The 27,894-nt window shown below is 41.0% G+C and overlaps 1 protein-coding gene across 1 annotated transcript in view; it reads right to left on the bottom strand.

Annotated features, from left to right (window-relative positions):
* Positions 1–27,894, bottom strand: part of GRIN2A (glutamate ionotropic receptor NMDA type subunit 2A) — a gene marked incomplete at both ends in the record, with an annotated part of 362,339 nt that overhangs the window by 113,006 nt on the left and 221,439 nt on the right. Inside the window, one exon of the mRNA XM_082671041.1 lies at positions 1,692–1,806. Within this exon, the coding sequence (XP_082527167.1) occupies positions 1,692–1,806 (115 nt within the window). The remainder of the gene's footprint in view (positions 1–1,691; positions 1,807–27,894) is intronic.

Raw genomic sequence — 27,894 nt, 5'->3', positions numbered from 1 at the left:
GCAATTCCCGGAGCTGCCTTTTTGGGAAATTGCTATATTTCAACAGAAATTTGGAGGAGGACACACAATATATTAAAAGGGTATTTTCTGTATGTGGAAATGAAGCCTATCAAGGGCCGCCTTCTTTTATGCAATGTTATCACCTGCACTACAGTGGCCTCCCTGTAAACAGGCTCCCTGGCAAATGAGGTACGTCCAAAGGCAGCACAGAGAATCCACAGGTGTGAGCCAAGCCTGACCCAGGACTGGTTAAATCCAACCAACGAGAATGATTTTACAGTTCCAAAAGTGATCCTCAGACTGTGTAACTTCAAAAGGTTGAAAAATAACTCCAAAATGTAATAACAAAAGGCAGAAAGGCTCAAGTTCTCTACCTCTTATTATGGACAAGAAAAAAATAACTTGCATTTTGACTTTCCATTTGCAAGAGGAGAGAGAAGCCAGAATTTGAAGGATGAATAAAAGAAAGTAAGGATACAGGGAAGCATTACAGGAAAGAAAAAAAAAAAAAAGCATGTTCAAAGTCCCAGATACATAAAGGAACCAGCTCAGACATGGAGATGTGAGCCACTTAGGACAGTGGGCTGCAGGGTTTACCAGAGGGAAGAGCAGAGGTAACACCCGGGGACAGAATCCAGTGCTTTCCTCAAGCATCACAAAAGTGCACAAAATCCCAACCCATCCCTCTCCACACACACGCCAGCGTCTAAGTTCCATGAATCACAAATTGTTGTTTTGTCTCTCCTGTTCACTGATAGATTCCAAGCATCAAGAATAGTGCCTGGCACATCGCAGGCACTGAATAAACATTTGTGGAATGAATGAATAAACCAAGTCGTCACTCAGAGCTTGGGTGTACCGCCTAAAGCAAAAATCAAGTAAGCGTTCAATAAACAATGGCTACTGTTGTCATAACTAGTACTCGTGTCAGGGAGTTAAGTATGAAAACTCAGTAAACATTGGTAATTAATTGTGCAGGGAATCTCAATTTGAACAGTTTCAAAATATATCTTTTAATTTAGATACAATGGCATGCAATGAAACAAATCTTGTGTGATAGTCTGATGCATTTTGACAAATGTTCAAGACAAGGAATATTGCCATAACTCTAGAAAGTCCCCTGTGCCGTATCTCAGATGAGCTTTTCCTGAATATTGATTTTTTATAGTTATTATATATGTTCTAGAAAATGTGCTTTACAAGAAATACAACCCTCTCCAATCCATGATTTGCAGAAGCGATACATTTAAGTTTTGGAAATGAGTTGATTCAAAGCAAAAGACTAAGTACATGAAAATACAAGGGGTTCATTCGTAGGGCAAAATGTGTGAATATCGTACCCCATTATGAGGTTTAGGCAAACTGGTGTGATCATTGCCAGAGAGTGAACACTTGCTACTGCAATGATGTGAACCAAACTTCACTGCTTTTAAATTACCTTAAGTCTTTCAAGGACACTACCTACTCAGATTTGAGAACCCAACACAACGAACAGCACACAACTGCCACAGTTCACCCAGGGAAAGCACCTCCACTTTACAGTATCTGTCTGCCTTGTTCCATCAAGGGTCATGGAATGACATGTGGAGCTGCTCAGAGGGAAATACTTTGGGAAAAGGAGTACTTTGAGCTCCCTTGCTGCCCACACCTGTCCTGCCTCCCCTGTGTTCGGCACACAGGAGGATGCTCACCTTTTCCCATTCGCGGTCCTTGTTCAGCACGATGACCACCAGCCTGGGGTGCACCTGATAGCCTTCCTCAGTGAAGGACAAGTCTTTGCCATCCCATGTCACATTGACCATAAATCTAGAGAGAGGAAGAGAAAAACAAATGTTTAGGGAAGAATTAAAGAGGTTTCAAACAAATAAGTGGATGCCACCATCAGCATAAAACTGAGAAGGTGTAAACTCATCAGAAGGAGCCTCTTATCTGTGGAAGCATCAGTACCCACACAGGCTCTGCTAACTTCCATGCATTCTTTTTCATGAGCCTGTAATCAATCCCAGAATCCCCAATCCTGTACAGGCATTAGTAATTTATTGCAGAAAGCACAGGGGATAGAACATATTTGTCCTGCCAGACTATAGAACATTGAACTTCTGTTCAAATGATCTTCTTACAGGAGGATCTGAAAGCATGTTTTAACAAGCTTCCCTAAAGGAAACTGCTTGCTCATAAACCACATGGTATACAACGTCAAAGAAATGATATCCCATTCATTCATTATTCATTCAACTAATATTTATCAAATATTTGCTACATGTCAGGACTCAGCTAGTTGGTTGGCAATAAAGAAGAAACAGACATGATCTCTGTCCTCTTAAAGCTTATAGTCTAAGGGAGAGGACAGGTATTAATTGGTTAATCACTGAACTATGAAAAGTGCTACAATAGAGGGGGCAGGGTGTGCTATGTGAAAGTGAAACAGGGGTCAGGCAAGGCTTCTATAAGGAAGTGCAGCTTGACCTGAAGGATGACTCAGCATTAACTAGATCAGAAAAGATGTAAGCACATTCCAGGCAAAGGGGACAGCATGTACAAAGGTCCTGTGGTAGTGTTTATGAAGGGCTGAGTGCAAACCAGTGAGGCCAAAGCAGAGAGAGACAGGGAAATGGGGGGTGTGGTGTGAGTGAGAAGGTAAATAGGGGCAGACAGTGCAAAGCTTTTCAGGCCATGTTAAGGAGTTTTATCTTCATTTTAAAACAATAGAAAGACATTGAAGACTTTAATCAAGGAGGTGATATAATCAGACTTTTCTTGTATCAGTATAATATGACTTAAATGTTATGTACAGAATAGGTTTGCAGGGGACCACAGTAGGTAGAGGGGGGCTGGTCACAGTGCTCTTATTATTCAGGTGAGAGATGGTGTTGGCTTTGGTCCCGTTGTGGCCCCAAAAGAGGAGGAGAAGGAAGAGTAGGAGCAGCAACACAAGTGGAGAAATACTGAGCAGGTATTCAGTGATGGGTTAGACATGAGGGTGGTGGAGAGAGGGGCGTCAAGGATGGCTCCTCGATGTCTGCCCTATACAACAACTGTGCAGTTGTCTTTGTCACAAGTGATGTCTGTCTCTTTACAATACTCTTATCTCTACCTCCCACACCCCCGCCTCAAACCACCTCGCCTGTAGTCACACTCGGCTCTGATGCAGAGCAAGACAGAGCTCATTTCCCAGGATTTGGGAGGGAGGCTTCTCAGGGGTTCACATCTCCTTGCAGCATGAGAAAAATATGATGTTAAAGACGTCCAAGAAAACACACCACTTAGCAGACACTCAGTAAATACAGTATGGTGGTTAGAAGCATTCAGAGACCTCCCCAGAAAGACAGGGTACCTCAAAGTCATAGCATTTTTTTGCATTATATTCCTTTAACAACAAAAGTAGCTAAAGAAGTAAAATATTAAGGAAGAGGACTAGATTACAAAAATAATTCCAAAAAGAGAGATTGGCCTAACTGATCACATGTCTGCCCCTGGACAGCCACAGTGCAGAAGACCTGACTGTGTCCTATGGGGGAAGAATCAGGTCTCCAAGGACAAGGTTAAGAAATTGGGGAAAAGGCAAAGAACATTTTTGTGTATCCATTCAATGGACTGTTTTGAGTCCTTAAAAAATCATGTTTTTGAGACAAGTTAATGGCATGAAGATAATGCTTGCTATTTAATGTTAAACAAGCAGAAAAGAGGATAAAAATAGGGTTTGTCTATGCATGGAAGGATCCCAGGTACTTTCCATTTTCTTTTGTGTATCTTTGTATTCTCCAAATTTTCTGCAGATAGTTTTCATTTTTAACAAAATACTGTTTAAAAACAGAAAAATCAAACACTGCTATTCTAGAAGAAGCAAAGGGTAATCACGATTCTATTTGGCACATCTGAGGCATCGCTGATCATTTCCTAGGAAGATAATTTGCCGATTCAACAACGATTTACTGAATGTCTATTGTGTGTCAGGCCTTATGGTGAGTCCCATAAACACAGAAATAAAAAACACAGTGCCTGTGGCCCCTCTTACATCCTCACAATTCAGTGACATAGACACATAAACGATGACAGTACATAGAAGGCCACAGTAAGTATAAGTCATGAGAATGTAGGGGAAGCGTCCCTAACGCAATCTCTGCAACGTAGGGAGGACTTCCTGGGAATCTTCAAGAGTAAAGGGGTTGAGGAGAGGTGGAGAAGAGCATTCAGAGCAGAGGAGTCATCTTAAACAAGGAAGAGGCAGCAAAGGAAGTGACACGCTAGGGGAAATAGCTTAGTACAGCTGACAGGCAGGGGGATTTGGCTGGAGAGCATCCCTTAAGCTAGATCATAAGGGACCTAAAGGTCTGGATTTTGTGCAGATGGCCATGAGGATCACAAAAGGTTTTAAGTAGAGGAGTGATTCACCGCATGGAGGAAACTTCAAGGCCAAGGGCAAAGACCCATGGAATGTCACGATGGAACACTGTCCATGGAATTTCAGCATAAAAATTGCAGACGAAGCCCACCAGTGGACTTTACCTGGGCTGGCAGGAAATCTGTAACCAAGTCATTCTGTCTCTGCAGTCCAAGACTCATAGTTAGGCCTGCTGATTCATCGAGGGTTTTAGTTTGTTTGTTTGTTGTTTTTTACTGAATCCAATAAAAGCTCTCAAGCCAAGTTTTGATTATACAATAATTTGAAGTGAACAGAGTTCACATTGGGTCAATCTAACACCCCAAATGTGGGTGAAACTGAAAAATTTAGTCCATTAGCAAGAGGTTTGAAAATATCCAATTTGATATGTGTTTGGAAACGGCAGACCAGAGGACGAACGCTTTGGGTTTGACTTGGACCCCTGGCCCGGGGAGAGCCATTCACAGGGTTATGTGGTGTGAACCGATGTCACGGTCACCATTTTAATCTAGGAGCTAGCATGCCCTGTTGAGCACCCAGTCTTCTTCTGATACGCCAGCTGAATCTACTTAAATCTCCCTCTTCTTTAATTCCCCATCTCTGTTTCCCCTGCTCATTTCCTTTTCTCCCATTTTGTAGTGAAATCAGATGGAGTTAGCAGGGACATTATTTAGATGCAATCCATCTTCTTCAGATTATATGGAAACGACTATATGGAAATTCTCACACTCCACATTGTTCTGTGTTCCTTTAAAAATCAGTATTCTGGACCAATGAGTCTACACACTCTATGTTAATATTGTCTATTTTCTTCCTTCCTTCCTTCCTTCCCTCCCTCCTTCCCTTCTTCCTTCCTTCTTTCTTTCTTTTCTTTCCTTCCTTCTTCCTTCCTTTCTTCTTTCCTTCTTTCTTCCTTCCTTTCCTTCCTTCCTTCCTTCCTTCCTTCCTTCCTCCCTCCCTCCCTCCCTCCCTCCCTCCCTCACTCCCTCCCTTCCCATTAAAAGTCTTCAGTCCCCTGGGAAGGAGAAAAAAAAAAAAACTCTAACAAGAATATTTGCTGAACAGTAATTTCATTATGAAGTTGGCAGGGAGCAAGTACCCATTACCTTCAATTCCCCCATCTAATTTCTAGGAAGGATGATCCGTATTTCCACAGGCTTTCTTCCCACTTAAACTTACTCCAGAGCAGAATTCTTTACCCAGGGAAAAACCATTATACACCCCACTGCTTGGTCCCCATTAACACCTGCTGGGCACTTGTATTAAACAGTAAAATCTTATCACTGTTTTGTTTATCTCTTGAAAATTGATTACAAAACTTTTAGTGACCAGATGAAATATCAGAAATTCTGGCTGCTGCTAAGCTTCGAACTACATCTTCGATGTTTCCACCAGGAGCAATAAACACATGAAGACATGCTGGCAAAACGTGGACATGGCGGAGGCTCTGATGGTTTGCAGAGGGTCCACTTCTGTGTTATTATCGTCCATTGATGGTAAAGTGTCAAGTTGTTGTTGTTTTTTTAATCAGTGAAATACATAACAGAAAATATGTAAATTATGTGATGCACATGCCCACAAATTTCCTTTGGTATCTACAGCCTCGCGTGTATGAAGCTGAAGTCCAGGTGAAAGAAACATTTCTCTACGGCTTGCATTTTGTGCCCTGTGAAATGCTGGTGTACGGGGATCAGAAATAACATGGAAAAACAGGTGGACTGTTTTCCCTATATTATGACTGCAAAGAAATTGGGCCAGAATTATCAAGGTCTTTCTAGATCTGCTCTAACATGGTAGCCACCACCAACCGGTGGCTATGGAGTACTTGAAGTGTGGTTAGTCTGAATAGAAATGTGCCGTAAGGGCACGACATACTGGATTTGGAAGACTTTGTATGAAAAAATAGTGTAAAAGATCTCATAAACAATTTTATATTCATTTAATGTTGAAAAAATTTAGACACTGTGGTCACAGTAGGATACATTATTAAAATTAATTTCATCTTCTTTTTACTCGTTCACTGTGTGGCCAGATAATTTGAGATGATAAGTGACTACATTATGTTTCTACTGGACAGCTGTCCTGGACCATCTTTGGTGTTTCATCTTGTTTTTTAACCAGCAGATGGACGGTGTGCATCATGAAGGCAGGGACCTCTTATGCCTTGTTTTCTATTGTATTTTTAGTGCCGAACAGAGTGCCTGGCACATGGCTGGTGCTAAAATAGATAGGCGCAGAGTGAATTAAAGAATGAATTGCTATTGCTAGCAATTGTTGGGATCAAAGCCTGCCTCTGCTATTCCCCAGCTGTGCCACTTGGGGTCATATATTTAAAATTCTCTGAGCTTCCACTTCCTTCTTTGTAAAAACAGATCAGGTTAAACCGTATGAAGTAACCATGATGGTTTCATGTGGTTTAACCTAACAGATCCCGCACTCCCAGGTGTGTGGGTGGAATTAGCAATACTGCACATAAAATGTCCGGCCCAGGGCCTGGTACACAGCTGTTGCTTAAATAGCAGTTAACCTTTACATAAAGTTTCCATGTATTGTTTTTTTCCACTCTGTCATACTTCCTAACATCCCACCCCAAATGCAACCTCATCCTTTTAAAGCCGGGCTTATTGCGGCCATTCTGGGTACTCATTGCCAGGATCCTTCTTTCTTTTTGTCAAAGGCCAACCATATATGGGCTGCATAAGCTCTTTCAACTATTACTTAAAGTGTCTCATTCCTCCAGATTTCTATTTTCTCTCTTTTGCCTCGTAAGTCTCCTTTAACTTTCCAAATCTGATTATTCACAATGTTCTCTAGACATATTATTATTCACTATTTCCCTTCAGACTATAATTCTCTTACTGTTTCATAAATGCCACCAGAACCCATTCAGTGTGTCTCAATTTTCAGTTAATTTTCCATCTGCTTTGCTATTTCTCATGTTCCCCAGGCCTTTTCCTGAATCGCACTAGCCCTTAAATGCCTCCTCAAACTGCTTTAGTGTCACCATTTTTTTCATTTGTCATTTAATTTACATGTTTTTGGAAACAGAGTCACTGTTTTCTTTACCCTTTTTCAGTTCTCAAGACACTCTCATTTTTACAAAATAGTTTGGCGCTTTCCGTCTTCCTCTTGGTGGTTTGAAATCCCTTCCACTTTGATGTGTTTCTCAGCACCCTCTCATCCTCCATTAACCATTCCCTTTTGGGCACAAATCCTCTCTTTAGAGCAAACTCATGGTTTTTCGACTCCCAACTCCTGCACCACACCTTCCCCGAATACGCCCTCACACCATTTCTTTTCAGCAAGTCTCTTAATGAGTGTACTTTCCTCTTTGCCCCGGTTCTTAACTTCATATACTCATTGGTGGTTTCTCATTTCCCCTGAATGATTACCAAAGGCATGACCGAAGAGCTGAGACTTAAATGTCAGGACAGAAATGTAATAACTCCAACACATAGATCTGCATAATCCAGGCCAGCATAATTCAAAACGGACTCAGAAACTGCAGCATAATGAAGAAGAAGAAGAAGAAAAAAAAACCCAAAACAAAGAAACAAAACTGGGTTAAAAAAAGAGAGGGGAGTATTTACTCTTTCTCAAATTCCATTGTGGCCAATTCAAAAATGATAATAATAATGTTAGTTGTCTTGGCTAAGCAATACTAATTAAAAAAAATTAGAACAGGAGTGGTAAGCTCCAAAAAGGCAGAGATCTTTCTTTTGATCACTGCGATTCTAAAACACCTAAAAGAGTGTCCTGCAGTACAAGCTTAAAAGTATTTGTTGAATAACCGAACAAATGAATGAGCAGGCATAGGTTGCTGGGAACTTGCTCATTCAACGTTTATTTCCTGTGCAACAACTGTAGAGAAGCAATTCTGCAAGACGACTGTTTAGTTTAGGAATCAGAAAGCCTGGGTTAGCATGCAGTTCTGTGGCTCCCAGTCCCAAGTAAGTCTCCTAAATTCTCAGGGCATCCATTTCCTCTTCTGTAAAAGTCAAGTTATGATAGCCACATCTCTGTGTAATTATAGGGATCACATTAGATGACATTTAATGAGAGAGGTATGTAATGTGACCAGCAGAGTGTTGGCACATAATGGTGTCTGGTAAATGATGACAGTGGGGGTAGTAGTAGGTGTCACGGTTTCACATATTTATCTTTTTTCCTTCTAAAATTTGAAATTAAAAGGCTTTCTCTTAGATGCTCGAGGATCATTTTGACTGCTAATCCCAGTTTTCCAAGGGAGGCAATGAACCCTGTAGGCCCCTACCCCAAGCTAATCTGATTACTCAGAGCCCCAGGTACCCCTGGACCAGGCTATGGTGCAAGAGTGCTGACCCAGGTGCCAGCCTGCCCTTCATGACTCCTGGGCTTCCCATCTCTGCTTGGTGAGCACACCTGAGCCAAAGGTGACTTTCTGAGGACATGCCCCACCAACTATCTTTTGTAATACAATTTCTAAGTTTAAAACATGGAGTAAGTTAGGGCAAAGCTTTCTCTGTAAGTGTGACCATTCTATCTACCCCATCACTAGACAACATGCTTGACCCATTTGGCCAAAGGTCTGCAGTGGGAACAGGATCTATAGTAGGATCTAAGATGCATGCCCTAATTCCACTTTATCAGGAATTATTGGCAGCCTGAGTGTCCATTAGTAAAGCAGTTCTCAGGATCTCTTGCTCCTTATATGTGTGGTTTTTTCAGGAACATGATGGGGGATGTGGAAATTCTTGAAATTCTGGATAGTATTTTGTAACACTATCAAAATAGTACTGAACATATCACCATGAACCTCTAATGGCTCTGCCTCACCTAACCATTTGGAACTGGCTGGCACAGGGGTCAATGGATTCATCCCCTGCAATGAGCATCTATTCCAAGAGAGCTGGAAAAAAGTAGGCAACATGACAAGCAGTTTCTATGAACTCCCTGGATCACCTGTGTCTATGCTATCAAATTATTCAGGATCTCAAACAGGCAGATGTACATGGATGTGACTCCTCACCTTCCCCAAATGTACAGAATGAGATGGTGTGAATCAGTTCAAAGTGCAACTTTATCCAAGAATCACTGGGTATCCCCCCATCCTGGAACCTTAGGCCCCATGAGAAGAGGGGATTTGTCTATCTTGTTCTCGGCTGTCCCCCCTTTCCAGAACCTGGAACAGTGCCTGGCAGAGAGAAGCTGTTCAGTACATATTTACTGAGGGAAGGAAAAGTCTCAGGTCTCTATCGTATTCTCTAGCCCTCTGACAATGAGCCCCACTTTCTCTATCTGTTCAGAGCGTGTTCACCTGTGCTCGGTGGGTCTCTGGGGACCCGAAGAGGTAACGAAGGCAGAGGAGAAAGGCTGGGGACCAGGAGATGGCAGATCGTGGGGCTTCTCAGCCTCCATAGTCATGTGAGCCAATCTCTCATAGTAAATGTCTTTCTCTATATAAATATCTTACTACTTCTGTTTCTCTGGAGAACCCTGACTAATACAACCTGATACTACCATCTGCCAGAGGAACTGTGAAAATAAAACACGAATCTGCAGTGAATACGATGCAAAGGGGTCCCCCCTGGTTATTCATAACCTGCACAACGGTATCACCTCTGCCGGGTTACAAAGTACTTGAGGACAAGAGTACATAACTCAGTACTTTGAACTCTAGGAACATTGTCAGGTAGAGAGAGGAGCAGATTAGGGATTTGCAAGCTAGAGTTGAGTTTTAAACCCTCCACTATTGGCGCTGTGCCTTTAAGCAAATCATCCAACTCCTCTGAGTCTCACCTCACTCCTATGTCAATGGGGTAAAACACCACTCTCTTAGTCTGCTCAGGCTGCTGTTACAAAACACCATAGATTGGGTGACTTAAACAACAGGCACTTATTTGTCACAGTTCTGGAGACTGGAAGTCCTAGGTCACGCCTGGGCAGATTTGAATCCTGGTGAGGATTCTCTTCCTGGTTTACACACTATCTTGCTCTGTTCTCACATGGCCAAAGAGTCAGATCTCTAGTCTCTTCCTCTTTTTTAAGGACACTAATTCCATCATGAGGGCCCCACCCTCACGACCTCATCTAACCATAACAACTTCCTGAAGACCTCACCTCCAAATAACATCACACTGGGAATTAGAGCTTTAGCATGTGAATTTTGGGAGAATGCAAACATTCAGTACGTAACAACCACACAGCGTTAATGAGAAGTTTTACGGTGCTAGGGCTAAGAGGTAGGATTGACATCTGTAAGTAGTATGAACAACTATCTCAGTTTTCCCAGAACTGAGGGATTTCCCGGGGCATGGAACATTCAGTGCTAAAACCAAGATCATAAGTTATGGACCATAAATTAAGAGTTTGGTCCAGTAAGCAACACCTCAAAAGCACATCTATCGAAAGGCCTCCAATTCATTTCTTATCAAACACATCCTCAATTCAAATAAATATTAATTGAGTACCTATACTATATGCCAGCAACATGCAGGAGATAAAATGGTAAGTAAAAAACTTGTGGTCCTTCCCTTGAAGTCACTTACAGTTTAGGGAGAAAGCAGGTTTTATACAATAATTCCAATAAATGGTAATATATTTGCAACTAAATTCCCTGATGCGATAGGAACATTAGCAGGGGGACCTAATCTATCAGAATACTGATTAGTCTTCCATTGCTCCATTTCTACTTGCTTTTTTTCTGGGCAAACACCAAGTTGAGCTCTTGGAAGGAATCAAAAACTCTCATGCTTTCCAGGTATGAGACAGGACAGATAACATCAAGGGCTGAAACGGACCAGATACAAGATTATAGAGAATGATGAAAACCCCAGCTAAAGGCATTCAGTAAATTAATTTTAAAATAATACTGTAAATGAAATGTAGCATATCTACTAACCACTCATTTGAACTCTCTGTTCTAAATTCAAACTTAGGAATATTCATATTCCTTCCTCCAGCAAAAACCCTGCTTCCTTCTATGCCCATATAGCTCACAAGATTGCATCCCTTGGACCTAATGGAATTTAAAAGCTTTTGCACAGCAAAGGAAACCATAAACAAGATGAAAAGACAACCCTCAGAATGGGAGCAAATATTTGCAAATGAAGCAACTGACAAGGGATTAATCTCCAAAATATACAAACAGCTCATGCAGCTCAATAACAAAAAAATAAACAACCCAATCAAAAGATGCACATAAGACCTAAATAGACATTTCTCCAGAGAAGACATACAGGTGGCCAACAAACGCATGAAAAGATGCTCAACATCACTAATCATTAGAGAAATGCAAATCAAAACTACAATGAGGTATCACCTCACACCAGTTAGAATGACCGTCATTAAAACATCTACAAACAATAAATGCTGGAGAGGATGTGGAGAAAAGGGAACCCTCTTACACTGTTGGTGGGAATGTAAATTGATACAGCCACTGTGGAGAACAGTATGGAGATTCCTTAAGAAACTAAAAATAGAACTACCATATGACCCAAAAATCCCTCTCCTGGGCATATACTCAGACAAAACTATAATTCGAAAAGATACATGCACCCCTATGTTCATAGCAGCACTATTTACAATAGCCAGGACATGGAAGCAACCTAAATGTCCATCAACGGAGGAATGGATAAAGAAGATGTGGTACATATATACAATGGAATATTACTCAGCCATAAAAGGAATGTAATTGGGTAATTTGTAGACACGTGGATGGACCTAGAGACTGTCATACAGAGTGAAGTAAGTCAGAAAGAGAAAAACAGGTATCGTATATTAACACATATATGTGGAATTTAAAAAATGGTACAGATGAACTTATTTGCAAAGCAGAAATAGAGACATAGAGAACAGACGTATGGATACTAAGGGGGGAAGGAGGGGTGGGATGGATTGGAAGATTGGGATTGACATATATACACTACTATGTATAAAATAGATAACTATTGAGAACAGACTGTATAGCACAGGGAACTCTACTCATTGCTCTTTGGTGACCTAAATGGGAAGGAAATCAAGGAAGAAGGGATATATGTATACGTGTGGCTGATTCACTTTGCTGTACAGCAGAAACTAACACAACATTGTAAAGCAACTACACTCCAATAAAAAAAAAGATTGCATCCTTTGTAGGTGGCTTACTGACACACAATAAGTTCCCTTATTTGGAAAAGCAGCAACTCACCCCCCCCCCCACACCCCGCTCACTATATACACCAGAACATCTATTCTTCTCCTCTCCTTTGGCCATAAAAAATAGATCCGGTGGGAGAGGGAAGTGCACCTCTCCCAAGCTGCAACCATCAGATTCTCTTTTCTGGAATTTGAAACGTGATGGTTGAGACAGAGACCAGAAATTATTTGATCGGGACAAAGGTGATAGTAAATTTCCTTCATCAGTAAATGTTGCCTCACCTTCTGACCTTTCCAAACCTTGGCTGCTTAATATTTACTTCGATTTTTCAAGATACCCCAGTAAAGTCCCAATGTGTTTTCTATCATTCCTCGTTCATTACCTCCTTTTGTTTAATTGAGCTAGTCAGAGTTAATTTGTTACTTACTACCTAAATACTTTAAATAATACATTTTACCTGGGCTGTTAAAAGATCTTACCCAGTCTCTAGACTCGCTGTATAGCATCCCTTACACTCATTTGAAGCCTGCCTGCCAGGTAAATGTTCCTAAACCTCAGTTCTGATTATATACACCTCTGCTCCAAAGCTTGAAATGGCTCCCTAATGTCCAGAGCTAAAATCCATGCTCCTTAGCCAACTTTAACTTTCAACCTTACTTTCTAAAACTGCTCTTTACATACCTTACATTGGAGCAGACCCAAACACTTATGGTGTCCTTGTGATTTCCCACTTCTTGGCTATTTGTTCCTACATTTTCTTCCACTGGGAAAACAGTTAAAGGTGATGTTTCTTGCTATGACCATTTCTTGATGATAGATTTTCCCCTACCTGGCCAATAGGAGTATCACTGGCCACAGTGATTGGTTCAGGGATGGGCACATGACTCAACCTCATCCAATCAGAATCCTTCTCTGGGAATATTCTGTTGCCGCTAGAGAGAATACTGCCTCTCTTGACTTAAGGAAATACCGTGACAAAAGTATGTGAACCCACACCTATTTAAATGTGCTCTTTCCCATCTCAATGGGATGAAACAGTGAGCCATAACAGAGAGAAACATGAGAGAGAAAGGGGAAAAGAGTGAAAGAGAGAGAGAGAGGGGTTTGAAGACATCATTTGCACCTGGATCAAGATATGGCAGATAAGACGTACACCCCATATATGCCTTTCCAGTAGAAAAGACCAATACATCCTTTTGTTTTTGTTTTGTTTTTTTAACTTAGAGAATTGGTTTTCCATAATTTAATATCATAAAAGTCTCAATGAATACAAAGATTCTCCTCCCCTGAATATTCATATACTCAGACTCCCCAAAACTGAGCACAGAGTTCACCTCTTTCCAAAATGTTCACTGAGCTTCCAGCCTCAGGTCCCTCCTTGGAACTCTCATCACTTCCTCTGCAGTTCCCTTAGTACCTTGTTGCAGAGTTTTTCACACACTTACAAATCATCTCCTTTGCTGGAGGGTAAACTCCCCCAGGGATCATGGGCCCTGTCTGAGTTGGTGCCACACGCCCTGCACCCTGAGCACAGCGTCCAGCGTATGGGAGGTGATCAGTGACCATTTGCTGAATGAACACGATCAGATTTTCATCTGGCCAGAGCTGGAGGCCTCAGCAGCACAGAGAATGTTCTGGGGTGCTGGATGACACCTCAGAACCATCAGGACAGAGTTAAGTATGTCCTGGTCTAAACAGCAGTCTAAATGCTTCCCAGTCGCATAATGAAACTTGAAGGCCCTGTGTAAATTCAGCAGTAATAATGTTTCACATCCTGCCATGGATTTCTGGTGTGGAAATCTGCCCCCCAGAAGACTCAGCTCCATAATCCTGCCCTGCCCTGATAGTCCTATCTTCTCCCATAACTGCTAGATTGCTTTCTTGATGGGAAAGAAAATAATGTAATTATTTCCTAAAGAGCAAAGAAAACTGCTATATCAATGATGGCTGGGTTTTTAAAATAAATAATAGAAAGAATAAAGCTCTTTTTTTTAATAACTCCTCTTCCTATTTGTTTACCACATCGCTTTAAAGGATTAATTTTACAACTATGGGGAAATAATTGTGGGGAGAGTAGGAAGAAGAAAAAGATGAAACAAAAGAGTAGTAAGGAGAAAAAGAAGGAAGAGAAGTTAGAAAGAAGGAAAAGTGGGGGGGAAGGGAGAGAAAGGTAGACAGGGAAAGGAGTGGAGAGAGAAGCCTGGGAAAAGGAGGGATGATATTTTCTCCCACTTGAATAATAAAACAAAATGGAGTCTGAAGCAGAGCAGGGCCCTTCAGGAAAGCTGGAAAGCACTCTGTGGGAGGAGATCCTCACAGCAGTAGGATGAGCAAGAGAGGGGGAAAGAGAGAGAGGCAAGATGGAGGGCGTCCAGAGCTGGTCGCGCAGCAAGCAGGAAGGGGACCAGCGGGAAGAGGTCCCATGTTGTGGTCTGGCACCGAGCCCTCCCTGGTGACACTGGAAAAGTAGGTCAGTTTCAGAGCTGGCTGGGGAATGAATGGTCAGCCAGGAACAGTGGTGGGAAGTGCGGATGCTGAGTGAGAGGTTGACCTACGCACAGGACCTGGGAGATGGGGCACCTCCCTAGTGCAACGGGAAGAATGAAAGCCAATTCTAGACAGCACCATCCAATAGACTTTTCCCAAGGATAGAAATTCATACATCTGTGATGTCCGTTACGGTAGCAGCTCGTCACCTAGGGCTACTGAGCTCTTGAAATGTGGAGAGTGTGACTGAGGAACTGAATTTTCCATTTTATTTTATTTTAATGAATTTAAATTTAAATAGCCACATATGGCTACTGGCTGCCATGTTGGACAGCTCGAGTCTGAAAGCCGTGTGGATCACATTCAAGAAGGAACTGATTGCCAAGAGGAACCAAAAGGCTGTTTTGTGAAATGTCATAAGTGTACGTTTCAGGTGGCACACAGATTCGTTTCGATGGTGCATGGGTTAACTTTATTTGTAGGATTAAATTTGTTTATTTTAATATATATTTGAAAGTGGAACTAGCATATCAGACACATTATTTCATAGATATCATTGCTTAGAAAGAAACTATAGTGAAATTTTATCTCTAAAAATGTAAATCAATGTAAATAAAAAGTACTATGTGAAAAATATCACAGTGGGTTTAGAGTTATGAAAAAAGTAATAAACATATTCATATAAGTGGAATCATATGGTGTGTGGCCTTTTGGGTCTGGCTTCTTTCACTTAGCATCATGTCTTCAAGGTTCATCCATGTTGGAGCATGTATCGGCACTTCATTCCTTTATGGCTGAATATTATTCCATTCTATGGATATACAGATTAAGCTTATCCATTCATCTGTTGAGGGACATTTGTTTACACCTTTTGGTTATCGTGAGTAGTGGTGCTATCGACATTCACGTACGAGTTTTTGTTTGAATATCGTTTTTAATTCTGTGGGGTATATAACTACGAGAGGAATTGTTTGGGGTAATGAAAAAGATAGAGGAACTAGTTATCTGTGGAACCACTATCTGGAACTAGACAGTAGTGATGTTTGAACAACACTGTGAATGTACTTATTACCACTGAATTGTACAGTTTAAAATGATCAATCTTATGTTATATGTATTTTAACATGATAAAAAACTGGTTTTAAAAAAGTAACAAAGAAAATAAGTAGTTGGCTGAAAAAAGACTGAGCTAATTCAAAAGATACAATAAGTAGTCTGAATTGGGATATGAGGTTTATCAGAGATCCCAGAGTTTTTTAGATCTAAGCTTCTATCCAAGAATCATTTCTACAACCACTCTGGCAAAAAGGTCAGCCTAGACACCAAAAGCACAAGAATAAATAAGTGGGACTGCATCAAACAAAAAGCTTCTTCACAGCAAAAAAAAAAAAAAGATCAACAAAATGAAGAGGCAACCTATGGAATGGGAGAAAAATCTTTGAAAACTATATACCAGATAAGGGGTTAATATCAAAAAAAATAAGAAACTCACACAGCTCAATAGCAAAAAGACTAATAATCTGATTTGTAAATGGGCAAAGGACTTGAATAGATGTTTTTCCAAAGAAGACAAATGGTCAACAGGTACATGAAAAGATGCTCAACATCACTAATCATCAGGGAAATGCAAATCAAAACCACAAAGAGATATCACCTCACACCTGTTAGAATGGCTATTATCAAAAAGACAAAAAAGACAAGAGATAACAAGTGTTGGCAATGATGTGGAGAAAGGGAACACTGGTGCACTGTTGATGGGAATGTAAATTGGTACAACAATCCCACTGCTGGATTAAATCCTAAGGAAAAAGCATCTGGAAGAGGTATCTGCACTCCCATCTTCTTTGCAGCATTATTCACAATAGCCAAGACATGGAAACAAACTAAGTGTCCATCTACAGATGAGTGGATTTTTTTTAATGTGAAATTTAAACACACACACAAAACGCACGCACAATGGAATATTATTCAGTCATAAAGAAGAAGGAAATTCTACCATTTGTGACAATATGGATGGCCCTTGGGGTATTATGCTAAGTGAATTAAGCCAGACAGAGAAAGACAAATATCGTTATGATATCACTTACACGTGTAACCTAAAGAAAACCAAGCCCATAGATACAGAGAACAGATTGGTAGTTGTCAGAGGCATGTGGTGGGGAGTGGCCAAAATGGGTGAAGGGGTCAAAAGGTACAAATTTCCAGTTATAAGATAAATAAGTTATGAGGATATAACGTGCAGCACAATGACTATAGCTAACAATACTGTAGTGCATATTTGAAAGTTGCTAAGAGGTAAATCCTAAACATTCTCATCACAAGAAGAAAAATTTCATAACTATGTATGGTGGCAGACATTAACTAGACTTATTATGGTGATCATTTTGCAATATATACAAACATCGGATCCTTTCGTTGTACACCTGAAACTAACACAATGTAATATGTCAATTACACCTTAATTAAAATAATACTCATCTCATACGGAGTCTTAAAGAGCAATGCACAGAAAGCACTTCGTACAGATCCTGAAACATAGTAACTGAAGAATAAACATTAGTTATCACCGGTATTAACAGGCACAATGAAAGGGGGGATCTGAGCCAAGGGACAAAGTCTACTGAATTCCACACCTACAGGGCAGCAATGGCTGTGGGTGGAACATTCAGCACAAGTGGGTAGAACATTCTAAGGCAAAGAAATCAATGGACCAAATGGTCTCCACGTAGAAGGGTTTTAAGGTTATTTATCTAAACTGACAGAACGGCCTGCCTTCACACTTGACCCCAGCACACTGCCGAACCCCTTCCTGACAGACAGCTGCCCAACTGTTGGGCGGGTCCCAGTGTCTGAGTGCTACCTCCCCACTTCCTAGGAGGGTCCCTTTCACCGACAGCTCCAAATAAGTGTTTAGCAAAGACTTCCTTCCACTGAACCAGAATTATTTCCTTGGAACTTCAACCTGCTGGCTCTAATTCGCCACTGTAAGCAAAGGAGACTAAAAAAACTTTAAAACTCTGAAGACAAGTATTATTGTGTCCCCCTTGAAAGTCCCTTCCGGGGATTCTTCAGCCATTGCTCATGTATGTTAGACACAAAGACTCCTTTCCATTCAAAAGCACACCTGTAGATTCTTCTCTCTTTTCTCCAGACAGAATGTGGGATTTTCGGAATATGTTCAGAAGGAGATCCTATCTCAGGAAGCTTTGTGTAAAGATTGATAGGCATTCACTACAATGAGGTAGGCAATCCTGTATTTCAAGTCAAAGAAGTAATCGAAACCAGTTTCTTTATGTTTCCCCTCTACCTGGGAATTATTAACGATGGTATGAAATTGGGAGTTCAACATGTGCCAGGCCCAGTGCTGCGTGCTGAACGTAAGTCACTGCATTTCACACCCCAACGAAGCAGCTAATACAGTCAGTCAAGAGAGTGTTCACACGTTTCAGAAACTGGGTCTCATATCCCTTAAAGGAGCTCTGTTCTACGCTTCATTTGCACTTCACTCATAAAAACGCTCTTTGGTAAGAACTATTTGATGTACAAGGTTCCTTTGTTTTAGCTTTGCCTTTAACTAAGAGGTTACATTTGCATTTCCCATCTCAGTCCTCAAAGCCTGCTGAACCTGTGGAAGGCAGATCACATCCGTGTGGGCTTGAAGTTTGAGAAAACATTTTCTCCATCTCCTCTCTGGGAGGGCTACTGTATTTCATCCACTGGGGTCCTTCCTACTTGCAGCTGATTTTCAAAAGGAAAAAAATTACAAAAATCCATTCTGTGGGGGCATTGGAACCAAGTGTGTGGAAACAATTCAGAACAGAGGCTCCTGAGAATCTATGATTTATAAGAAAAGTAGAACATCGTTCTTAGTCCAAAAGATAATGCACTTCCAATATTAACGTAATAACAGAGACTAATTTCTTCCAGTTGAAGTACAGCCAGGAATCAAAAATGCCAAATCATCATTTAAAAATGGCAAATTTTAGTATTTCTCTCCTTGACAGAAACACCTAGAAAGAAAATAAAACTTTACAGAACTGCCAGTTTCCAACATGCTGGCAGCCAAGCCCAGCGGATGCACCGACAAGAAAGGCAGACCTAAACCAGCACAGCAGGGGCACCACGTGGCACATGGACAGCCTGCCACCATACTGGTTTCTATTTCAGACAACAGAATTGTCCAACACTGTCTAGTAGAGCTAACTCACCTAGCTGTGTGGCTGACAGGTCTGCACCTGCGTTCAACATCAGATCTGGCTTCTGAGCAGCAGTCTAACCCAGTCCCCACCATGGTAAACCCCAGTAGAACCTCTTCCCCACCTACAATCTCAGCAACAAGCTCCAGCGCATGCGATCAGCTGTGGCACAGAAGTTAGGTTCACTGAAGACGTATAAACGGGCCCAGAGCGAAAGGAGCTGGAGCCTAAGGGGCTTTCGGATCCAAAGCTGAGGGAGGAGCCTGTGAACTGAACTTGCCGTGAATGCCGTATTAGCTCCATCACCTGGATCTGTCAGTAGCAGTCAGATCAGCCCCCAAAGATGCAAAGCCTCAATTGGAAGCTGAAGCATCCCACTGCAAAGGCAGCTAAGCAGCAGGACAGCCAACAGCGGCATTTCCCACATGCAGGGAGTGCATATGTTTCCATTTATTTGCATCCTATTGACTATGCAGAATTCTTAAGAAGGCCAGTGGAAGAAGCTGAAACTGACAGCAAAACACGAGTCAGGAAAATAGGAATCAACTGGTTAAGAAACATATCAAAATTGGGAAGCTGGAACGGAGTCTACTATCCTTAATAACAGCAACACCCTTCCTTAGGAAGAATAGCACGGACCCAGGCAACCATCTAAACATTCCGATTAAAGTAGAAAATACACATGAACAAATTTTTCTATGATGGCAGCTTTACAGTCTGATTATTTTTCAAGGCAACTGCTCCAATTACTTGCTTGTCTTTGCCTATGTGGTAAGAGACAGCATCCTAAAACTTTTACTTTTTTCTTTTTTTTACCAGGAGTCACAGCAGAAGTGTGCTCAATGCGACAAATTTGTGTGACTCCTATAAAACAGAAGTATGTCATCACTAGACGCAACTTAAGTGGTGATGACAAGTACTGGATTTGGAGTTAAACTGTTAGGGTTTGTGGACTCTCCCTGCAACTTTCTGGTTAGGTAAACTGGGGTAAGTGGTTACTTCACCTCTTTGAGCCTCAACTTCCTCATCTGCTAAATGGAGATAATAACAGCACCTACTTCATGAAGTTGTTGTGAGGGTTAAATTGGTTGATAAACAGAAAGAACCTAGCACAGTGTCGGAGAACTAGTTATTAATCAACATCTCCACTTCCCCCGAGACTGCTGAGAGAGGTAGAAGAGCATCACATCTTCCAATCCTCAGCTACCTTTATCTTCTGGATCTGGGAGGCAAAAGAATTAGGTCAATGGCTTTGTGTGATCTGATTATATCACATCACCTCTATGAGCTTTATTATCCTTATCTGTTAAATGAGAATAATCTCATGTGACTCACAGGATTGTTATGAAGATTAAAGGACATTTTGTATTTGAATCTAAAAAGGTCTATACAATACTATTGTAGTAACTATTCATTATGTCCATGTTGAAGGGGAACCAAGCAAAATGATGGTCCTATTAGCCACAGATCCTCCCACAGAGACCAAAGCTTCATGGCAAGTCCTTGGAAAAAGAAAAATGGAATGTTACATTGAAGTGTCACCCAGCTTCTCACGGGGACAAAGAGGCTGAGACTAGGAGCCCTTCATACACCCTAAATTTGCAGGCGTTTATAAATGGAGGTTTCTCTCATTCTTCCCTTATTTTCATCACCTCCTGGTGGAAAGGAAGGTTCTAAGGTGAAGCCATTCAGGACAAAAAGGCGCAACTTTAAGAGCTGCTGCCATAGCAGGACAAGAGCAATGTGCCTTCCGCCATGTGGATTAACAGAGACACCTAGTGTTCCAGGGAGAGCCGGCCCGTGACACAACTCTGACCAGGGGATGGCTCAAGTCAACAAGCATTGTCTACCCCCAGCTCTTCTTCCATCAGCGTCCCTTCTGCAATATCATGAAGGTGGTTCTCCCTCCCCCACATGTCTCGTATGGAAGCTCTTCAAATATCTCCTCCAGCTTTAACAGGACAGGGATGGGGTTGGTGAGATAATGTTCGAAATGATTCTCTTCTGGAGGATTAAGTCGTTGATGTGAGGAGGTGATCAGCATCCCTTGGACAGCCACTGCTCCGTGGTCTTTCTTGCCCTTCGAATCCTCAATGGCCTGTTCTTCAAGGGCGGTGTGACCTAGTGGTCAGAAAGATCTGAAACTGAGTCCACCAGGATACCATTTTTTTCTCATTTCCATAGAAACTTCAAAGTCTTTCCCATCTCAGGCACTTGGCACACTCTGTTCATGTCTTTGCCTGGCATGACTTCCCCTGGCTCTTTGCATGTCTGGTTCTTCATCCTCCACGAGATTCATGCTGTCTGCACGCCTTGATGTTTTCCATCTCAGTGTCTACTATCTTTCCTTCTCAGCAGCCATAATGTAGTGTAATCATTTTATTTATAATCATTTATAAATATTTTTGTCTACAGTAACAGCATTTTGTCTCAATTTTCTCTACACTCCCTATTAGACTGCAACCTCATGAAGACTGGGACCATACTCTTGTATTTACTGGTGTATCCCCGGCAGGGATTGACACTGAACACGAGATAAATGCTTCAAATGAACGGACAAATGTAACTGTGACTCTTGCCCATTAATGATATGACTTTGAAATGCCACCTAACTTTCCTGAGCCCCATTTTTCTCATACATAATATGAGGCTCTCACCTGCCTTATAAGTAGTTAAGAGCACTGGGACTGGCAGGCACTGCTACTCTTCCACATCAGTTTTAAGATGCCCAACTTTTGCATTTTATCCTTTTTAAAATAAAGATCATTTTATAATTGTTGGAGTCTTAGATTATATAAAATATGGTAACATCTCACTCTTCTGTAGGACTCAAGGTCTTCTTATATTAAAAAAAAATCCTCTAGAAAGACATGGTTATGTGGCTCTCTGTGTCTATTTACTGTATAGGAGCAAGTCAGCATCAATACTAATGCATTCTATTCCACAATTGCACCATTGCCTCCCTCTCATTTCCTCTCTAAGGACTGTTCCTCCCCAGTCTATTAGTTAATGAGAATGCCTTCCTAAATTTTTAAAAATCTGTTTTTCTTTCAAAAGCCCTAGGGAGTTAGAATAATGAAACTCACTTCATTATTATATGCAGAGCAATCCTGCCATCTAGGTGGCATTTTTGTTCCACTTTCTTGGTCATTCTGAGAATTATATTATTATACAAGAACTAAAACGTATCATACATTGAGCCAAATGCTTTCCATGCTTTATTTAATTTTCACAGACTCCCCACTCTGAGAACCAGCATTATCTCGATTTTACAGATGACGAAATGAGGTCTAGATGGACTTAGTTACTTGTTCAGTGTCCCACAGCTAATAAGTGGCAGAAAAATCTAGAATTTGATTCCAAATTCTGTGGGATTTATCAGACTGGAATCCTCCAAAGACTACAAACATAAACCAAGCACAAATTATGCCCATCAAGGAGTCTTCTGTATGGAAGTAAAGAGTCATGGTTGTCTGGGTAAAACAATCTAAGATTTTTATTTATAATATCCCCTTGTTGGTCAAACTCAGCTTTAGAAAGGCAACCACATTAAAGGGTACAATGCCTCAACTATTTAGCATAATATTACGGATTAGCTGCCAAATATGCATATTCATCAAAGTTCTTTTGGTTGTAATTAGCAGAAGCCAACGTGAACCAACTTAAACCATTAAGGAAGTCTGGTGGTTAATATCTGAAAAGATCAGTGATAGGGTGGACTTCAGGTATGGTTTGATCATGGCTCTGGCTTGTTCTCCATACCATACATCTCTAGTTCAGGCCCAGGTATGAGTCACCATTATTCTCAGCCTGATTTCTTCCATGGTAAAAAACCGGCAGCAGAAATTCCTGGCCTCACATCTGAACAATGACCATACAACAAATAGTCCTAAAGTTCTCTCTGTTAGACCAACTTAGATCACATGTCCATTCCTGAACCAACTGCTATAATGAGATGGATGGGATTTTTTTTTAAATTGGCTGTGGCCAAATAGGACTCACCCACCACAGCCTTCATAACGGGAGAAGAGAGGAATGGAATCTGAGAAATCACCTACGCTCCACACTAAGCAAAGCCTGTTAGTAATAGGAAATGAAATGGCACAGGGCAAAGAAAAAGCAAATGAGGCTCCAGATACAACCTGTGCAAGCTCAGGGGTCACTGCAGCTGTCTACCTCACTCCCCTGCTAAAACTCTCCAGTGGCTTCCCATAACACTTGAAACAAGACCTGAAACCTTCACCATGGCCTAAGATCTTACAGAACTTGGTCTACCTCTATCTCCTTACCCTACCCTATTTTTCCTCCCATCTCATGTCAATACCAACTTGATATTATGTGTTTATTCACTCATTTTTGGTCTCCCCTCTAGAACAGGAGATTTAGGTGGGGAGCCTTTGTCTGTTTGGTCCATCACTGTATGACGCTGTATGACACACATACTGTGGGATTGAGACAGATATTAAGTGTTGCATACATGAAAGGGTAAATGAATGAAAACAAATGCATGTATGCATGAGTGAATGAATGAACAAATGAAAGAATGAGATCCAGGCAATCAGTAGATGAACATGGGTAACTGATGCCAGGGGATTGTTTTTATTCTTTTTGTTTTGTTTTGTTTTGTTTTGTTTTCACCTAGTTGGCTGAAGACAAACACTTTCTCCCAGTCCTGTGTTCAGTGCTCAGAGTCTATTTAAGAAATGCTCTGTTTTGAAGGCAGAAGATTTATTAAACTCAAGAACTATGGTTTAGAGGCATGCATGATGGCTTCCTCCCCATCTCCTATACTGAGTGGAAGATGTTTGCCAATGGTTTAGCCTTCCTGCATATATGTGATAAGAACACTTTAAAAAAATCAAGGCAGGGCTTCCCTGGTGGCGAAGTGGTTAAGAATCCGCCTGCCAGCTCATGCAGCTCAATATTAAAAAAACAAACAACCCAATCCAAAAATGGGCAGAAGACCTAAATAGACATTTCTCCAAAGAAGATATACTGATGGCCAACAAACACATGAAAGGGTGCTCAACATCACTATCATTAGAGAAATGCAAATCAAAACTACAATGAGATATCATCTCACACCAGTCAGAATGGCCATAATCAAAAATATAGAAACAATAAATGCTAGAGAGGGTGTGGAGAAAAGGGAACCCTCTTGCACTGTTGGTGGGAATGTAAATTGATACAGCCACTGTGGAGAACAGTATGGAGGTTCCTTAAAACACTAAAAATAGAACTACCATACGACCCAGCAATCCCACTCCTGGGCATATACCTGAGAAAACCAAAATTCAAAAAGAGTCATGTACCAAAATGTTCATTGCAGCTCTATTTACAATAGTCAGGACATGGAAGCAACCTAAGTGTCCATCGACAGATGAATAGATAAAGAAGAGGTGGCACATATACACAATGGAATATTACTCAGCCATAAAAAGAAACGAAATTGAGTTATTTGTAGTGAGGTGGATGGACCTAGAGTCTGCCGCACAGAGTGAAGTAAGTCAGAAAGAGAAAAACAAATACCATATGCTAACACATATATATGGAATCTAAAAATAAAAAAATGGTTCTGAAGAACCTAGGGGCAGGACAGGAATAAAGACACAGACGTAGAGAATGGACTTGAGGACACGGGGAGGGGGAAGGGTAAGCTGGGACAAAGTGAGAGAGTGGCATGGACTTATATACACTACCAAATGTAAAATAGATAGCTAGTGGTAAGCAGCCACATAGCACAGGGAGATTAGCTCAATGCTTTGTGACCACCTAGAGGGGTGGGATAGGGAGGGAGATGCAAGAGGGAGGAGATATGGGGGTATATGTATATGTATAGCTGATTCACTTTGTTATAAAGCAGAAACTAACACACCGTTGTAAAGCAATTATACTCCAATAAAGACGTTAAGAAAAACCCTTTTGCTTTCCAAAACAAAAAAAAAAAGAATCTGCCTGCCAACGCAGGGGCCATGGGTTCAATCCCTGGTCATCCAGGAAGATCCCACATGCCGCAGAGCTACTAAGCTGGTGCGCCACAACTACTGAGCCTGCGCTCTAGAACCCACAAGCCACAACTACTGAGCCCATGCACCTAGAGCCTGTGCTCCGCAATGAGAAGCCCACACACCGCAACTAAGAGTAGCGCCCACTCGATGCAACTAGAGAAAGCCCGTGCCCAGCAACAAAGACCCAACGCAGCCAAAAATAAATAAATTCATTTTAAAAAATTGGATCCTATTACAAATAAGATTATTTAAAAAAGAAAAATCAAGGCAGATAACCCCATTATGACCTGGCATGCACCCAGTGTCAAAATTAAATATTGGCTTCCCTCTTCCTTTCTACCTTTTACTTCCTTCCTTCTGCCTAGTCAGAATTACTGAGATTCCCGTGCTGACATTTTTGCTCAATTCTTTGCATCCAATTAATATTTACTGGCATTCCTCAGGGAGGCACAAAATCTGAAGGGACTCATTCTAGAACTAATTTAAAGAGAGTTGATGACTCTGCAATTGAGCTTTTGACTATTCTTATAAAAATTCTCCCAAGAAAGATCAGCTTCTCCCCTTTGTTCTCCACTTGCTTTATTCTTGGCAATGCCAAATATCAATCTCTATGATAATGACAATAATAATAACTGATACTGATGGTGAGGATATTATTAACATTTTCAGGAAGGTTTTGTGGTTTATAAAATGAAATCCCATGCATCACATTTTTGTGATAAATTAATTTCTAAGAAAAGCAAAATGACTCCCGCCCACAACGGAAGGATCTTTGTACGCACTTTACGACAATGTAAGACCTCTAAGGTCTCATGAAAGCACACCTAGGATGTCCTCTTTCCCTGAGAGGCCAGAGAATCAGAGGATCAGACGCTAAAGTCAAGGCAATCTTGATCCTGATTCTACCATGAAGTGACACTGGAAAAGTCAATCTTCTCTCTGAGATTATTTTTCTCTAGCAAAAATGGAGTTGTGAGAATACAAGATAATGTGTGTAAAAATTCTTAGATCAGAGCAAGCGCTGTGTTAGCAATTATATGATTCACTCATTCAACACATATTTAAGTGTCTACACTATTCTGGGTACTGGTGTACCAGTAAAATGGACAAAGTCCCTGGAGTTCATTTTCACGATCATCATCACCACCATCATTATCACCACCACCACCACCATCATCACCACCACCACCACCACCACCATCATCATCATCCTCATCACCACATTATTATCATTAATCACAAAGGACCTAAAAGGAAAGAGGACTGATTCAGTAGAGCAACACATCTGGGTCTGGGGCAAAGAAAACTTAGGCTTAGCATGTCTTTGCCATTAGCCAGTCTCTCATTAATGAAAAATGAGCCCTGTGTCTTCCAGGCCTCACTTTCCTCATCTGTAATAAAGCATAGAGAATTTACATTTTAATGTTATAACACCAGTTGAAAATAATTTGTTACACCTAATAATATATTTTATGAATCTGAGCCATAAAAAAGAAAAATCAGATTTGAACCATAGACTTCACGAGGTTTAGATGATACACTGACATTTTCAGCAACAATCCTTCACAAGTAGCGTGGGTTCCATCAGACTCCCTCGTTTGCTGTTTATTTGACAAATTTCAGGATATTGTAGAAAAGCTGGACACCTATCCCCACCCCTTACCAGAACAAATGTTTTCTTCCAGTTTTAGAGGAACATCTACAAATTAATCCAATCTGATGAGTGGGAACTCTCTTTAGGTAATTCAATAAGTTCTTGCCTTTGGGCAAGCCACTTGGCACAAACAACTCAAATTCTCACCTGTAAGTTGAACAGAGAAGTAGATTTATGACCTAGGGCCATAAAAAAAAACCACTTAGTCCCAAAGGTGATCCTTGTAAGTGAGATATCGAAACTTCCTGTCATCACTCATTTGAACATCTACCAGTCTTAAGGTTCATCAAGGTCTTGTTTTGGCAATGCTTATAAATAATGATGATTATGATAAAAGTAATAAATACACATCTTATGATAAAACAAACACTGAAAGAGGCTATGGAGGTAATATGAATAAGTAGTCCAGGTGGGGACTAAAGTGAACTGGGAAGGCCCTTCTTGATCTAAACGTCATTTCCCATGTCCAGTTGACCGTCTCCAGGTAGGAGGAAGGTTCTGGTACAAGATGGCAGCATAGGAGGCTCCCAAACTCACTTCCTCCTACGGGTACACTGAATCTACAGCTATGAAGCAATTCTTTCTGAAAGAAATCCAGAAACTAGCTGAGCGAACTACACATCAAGTGAACAACAAAATACACACATCCAATGTGTAGGAAAGGCTGAGACACATTCTCACCATATACTCTACCCCCAGCACAGCAATATACAATCAGGAGGGAACTTACAACTTCCAGCTTCTCCCTGAAGAGTGAAGGTTTGGACCCAACATCTAGAGTCCCAACTTTTAAGACTTCCAGATAGGAATGTCGGATTATCATTATCAGCTTTTCATATTTTTCAAGATTAGCTAAACATATAATTTTTTGTGAAATCTTACAAGTTTTACATGTTGGAATTTATTCAATTTTTGAAAACAGTAAAAACATTCAAGTCAAAAAAGACATACCGCAACTTCAAGTCAACTTGCAAGCTTTTCAAGTAGTGTAGTGGAGTTTAGATCCAAACAAAACTGGATTTGAAGGCTGGCTTTATTTTGTATTAGCTGTA

This window comes from Grampus griseus, assembly GCF_964374135.1.
Source record: "Grampus griseus genome assembly, chromosome: 14".
Taxonomy (NCBI): Eukaryota; Metazoa; Chordata; class Mammalia; order Artiodactyla; family Delphinidae; genus Grampus; species Grampus griseus.
Note: the sequence above shows the minus strand (reverse complement) of the source record. Positions and strands in the feature narration are given on the sequence as shown.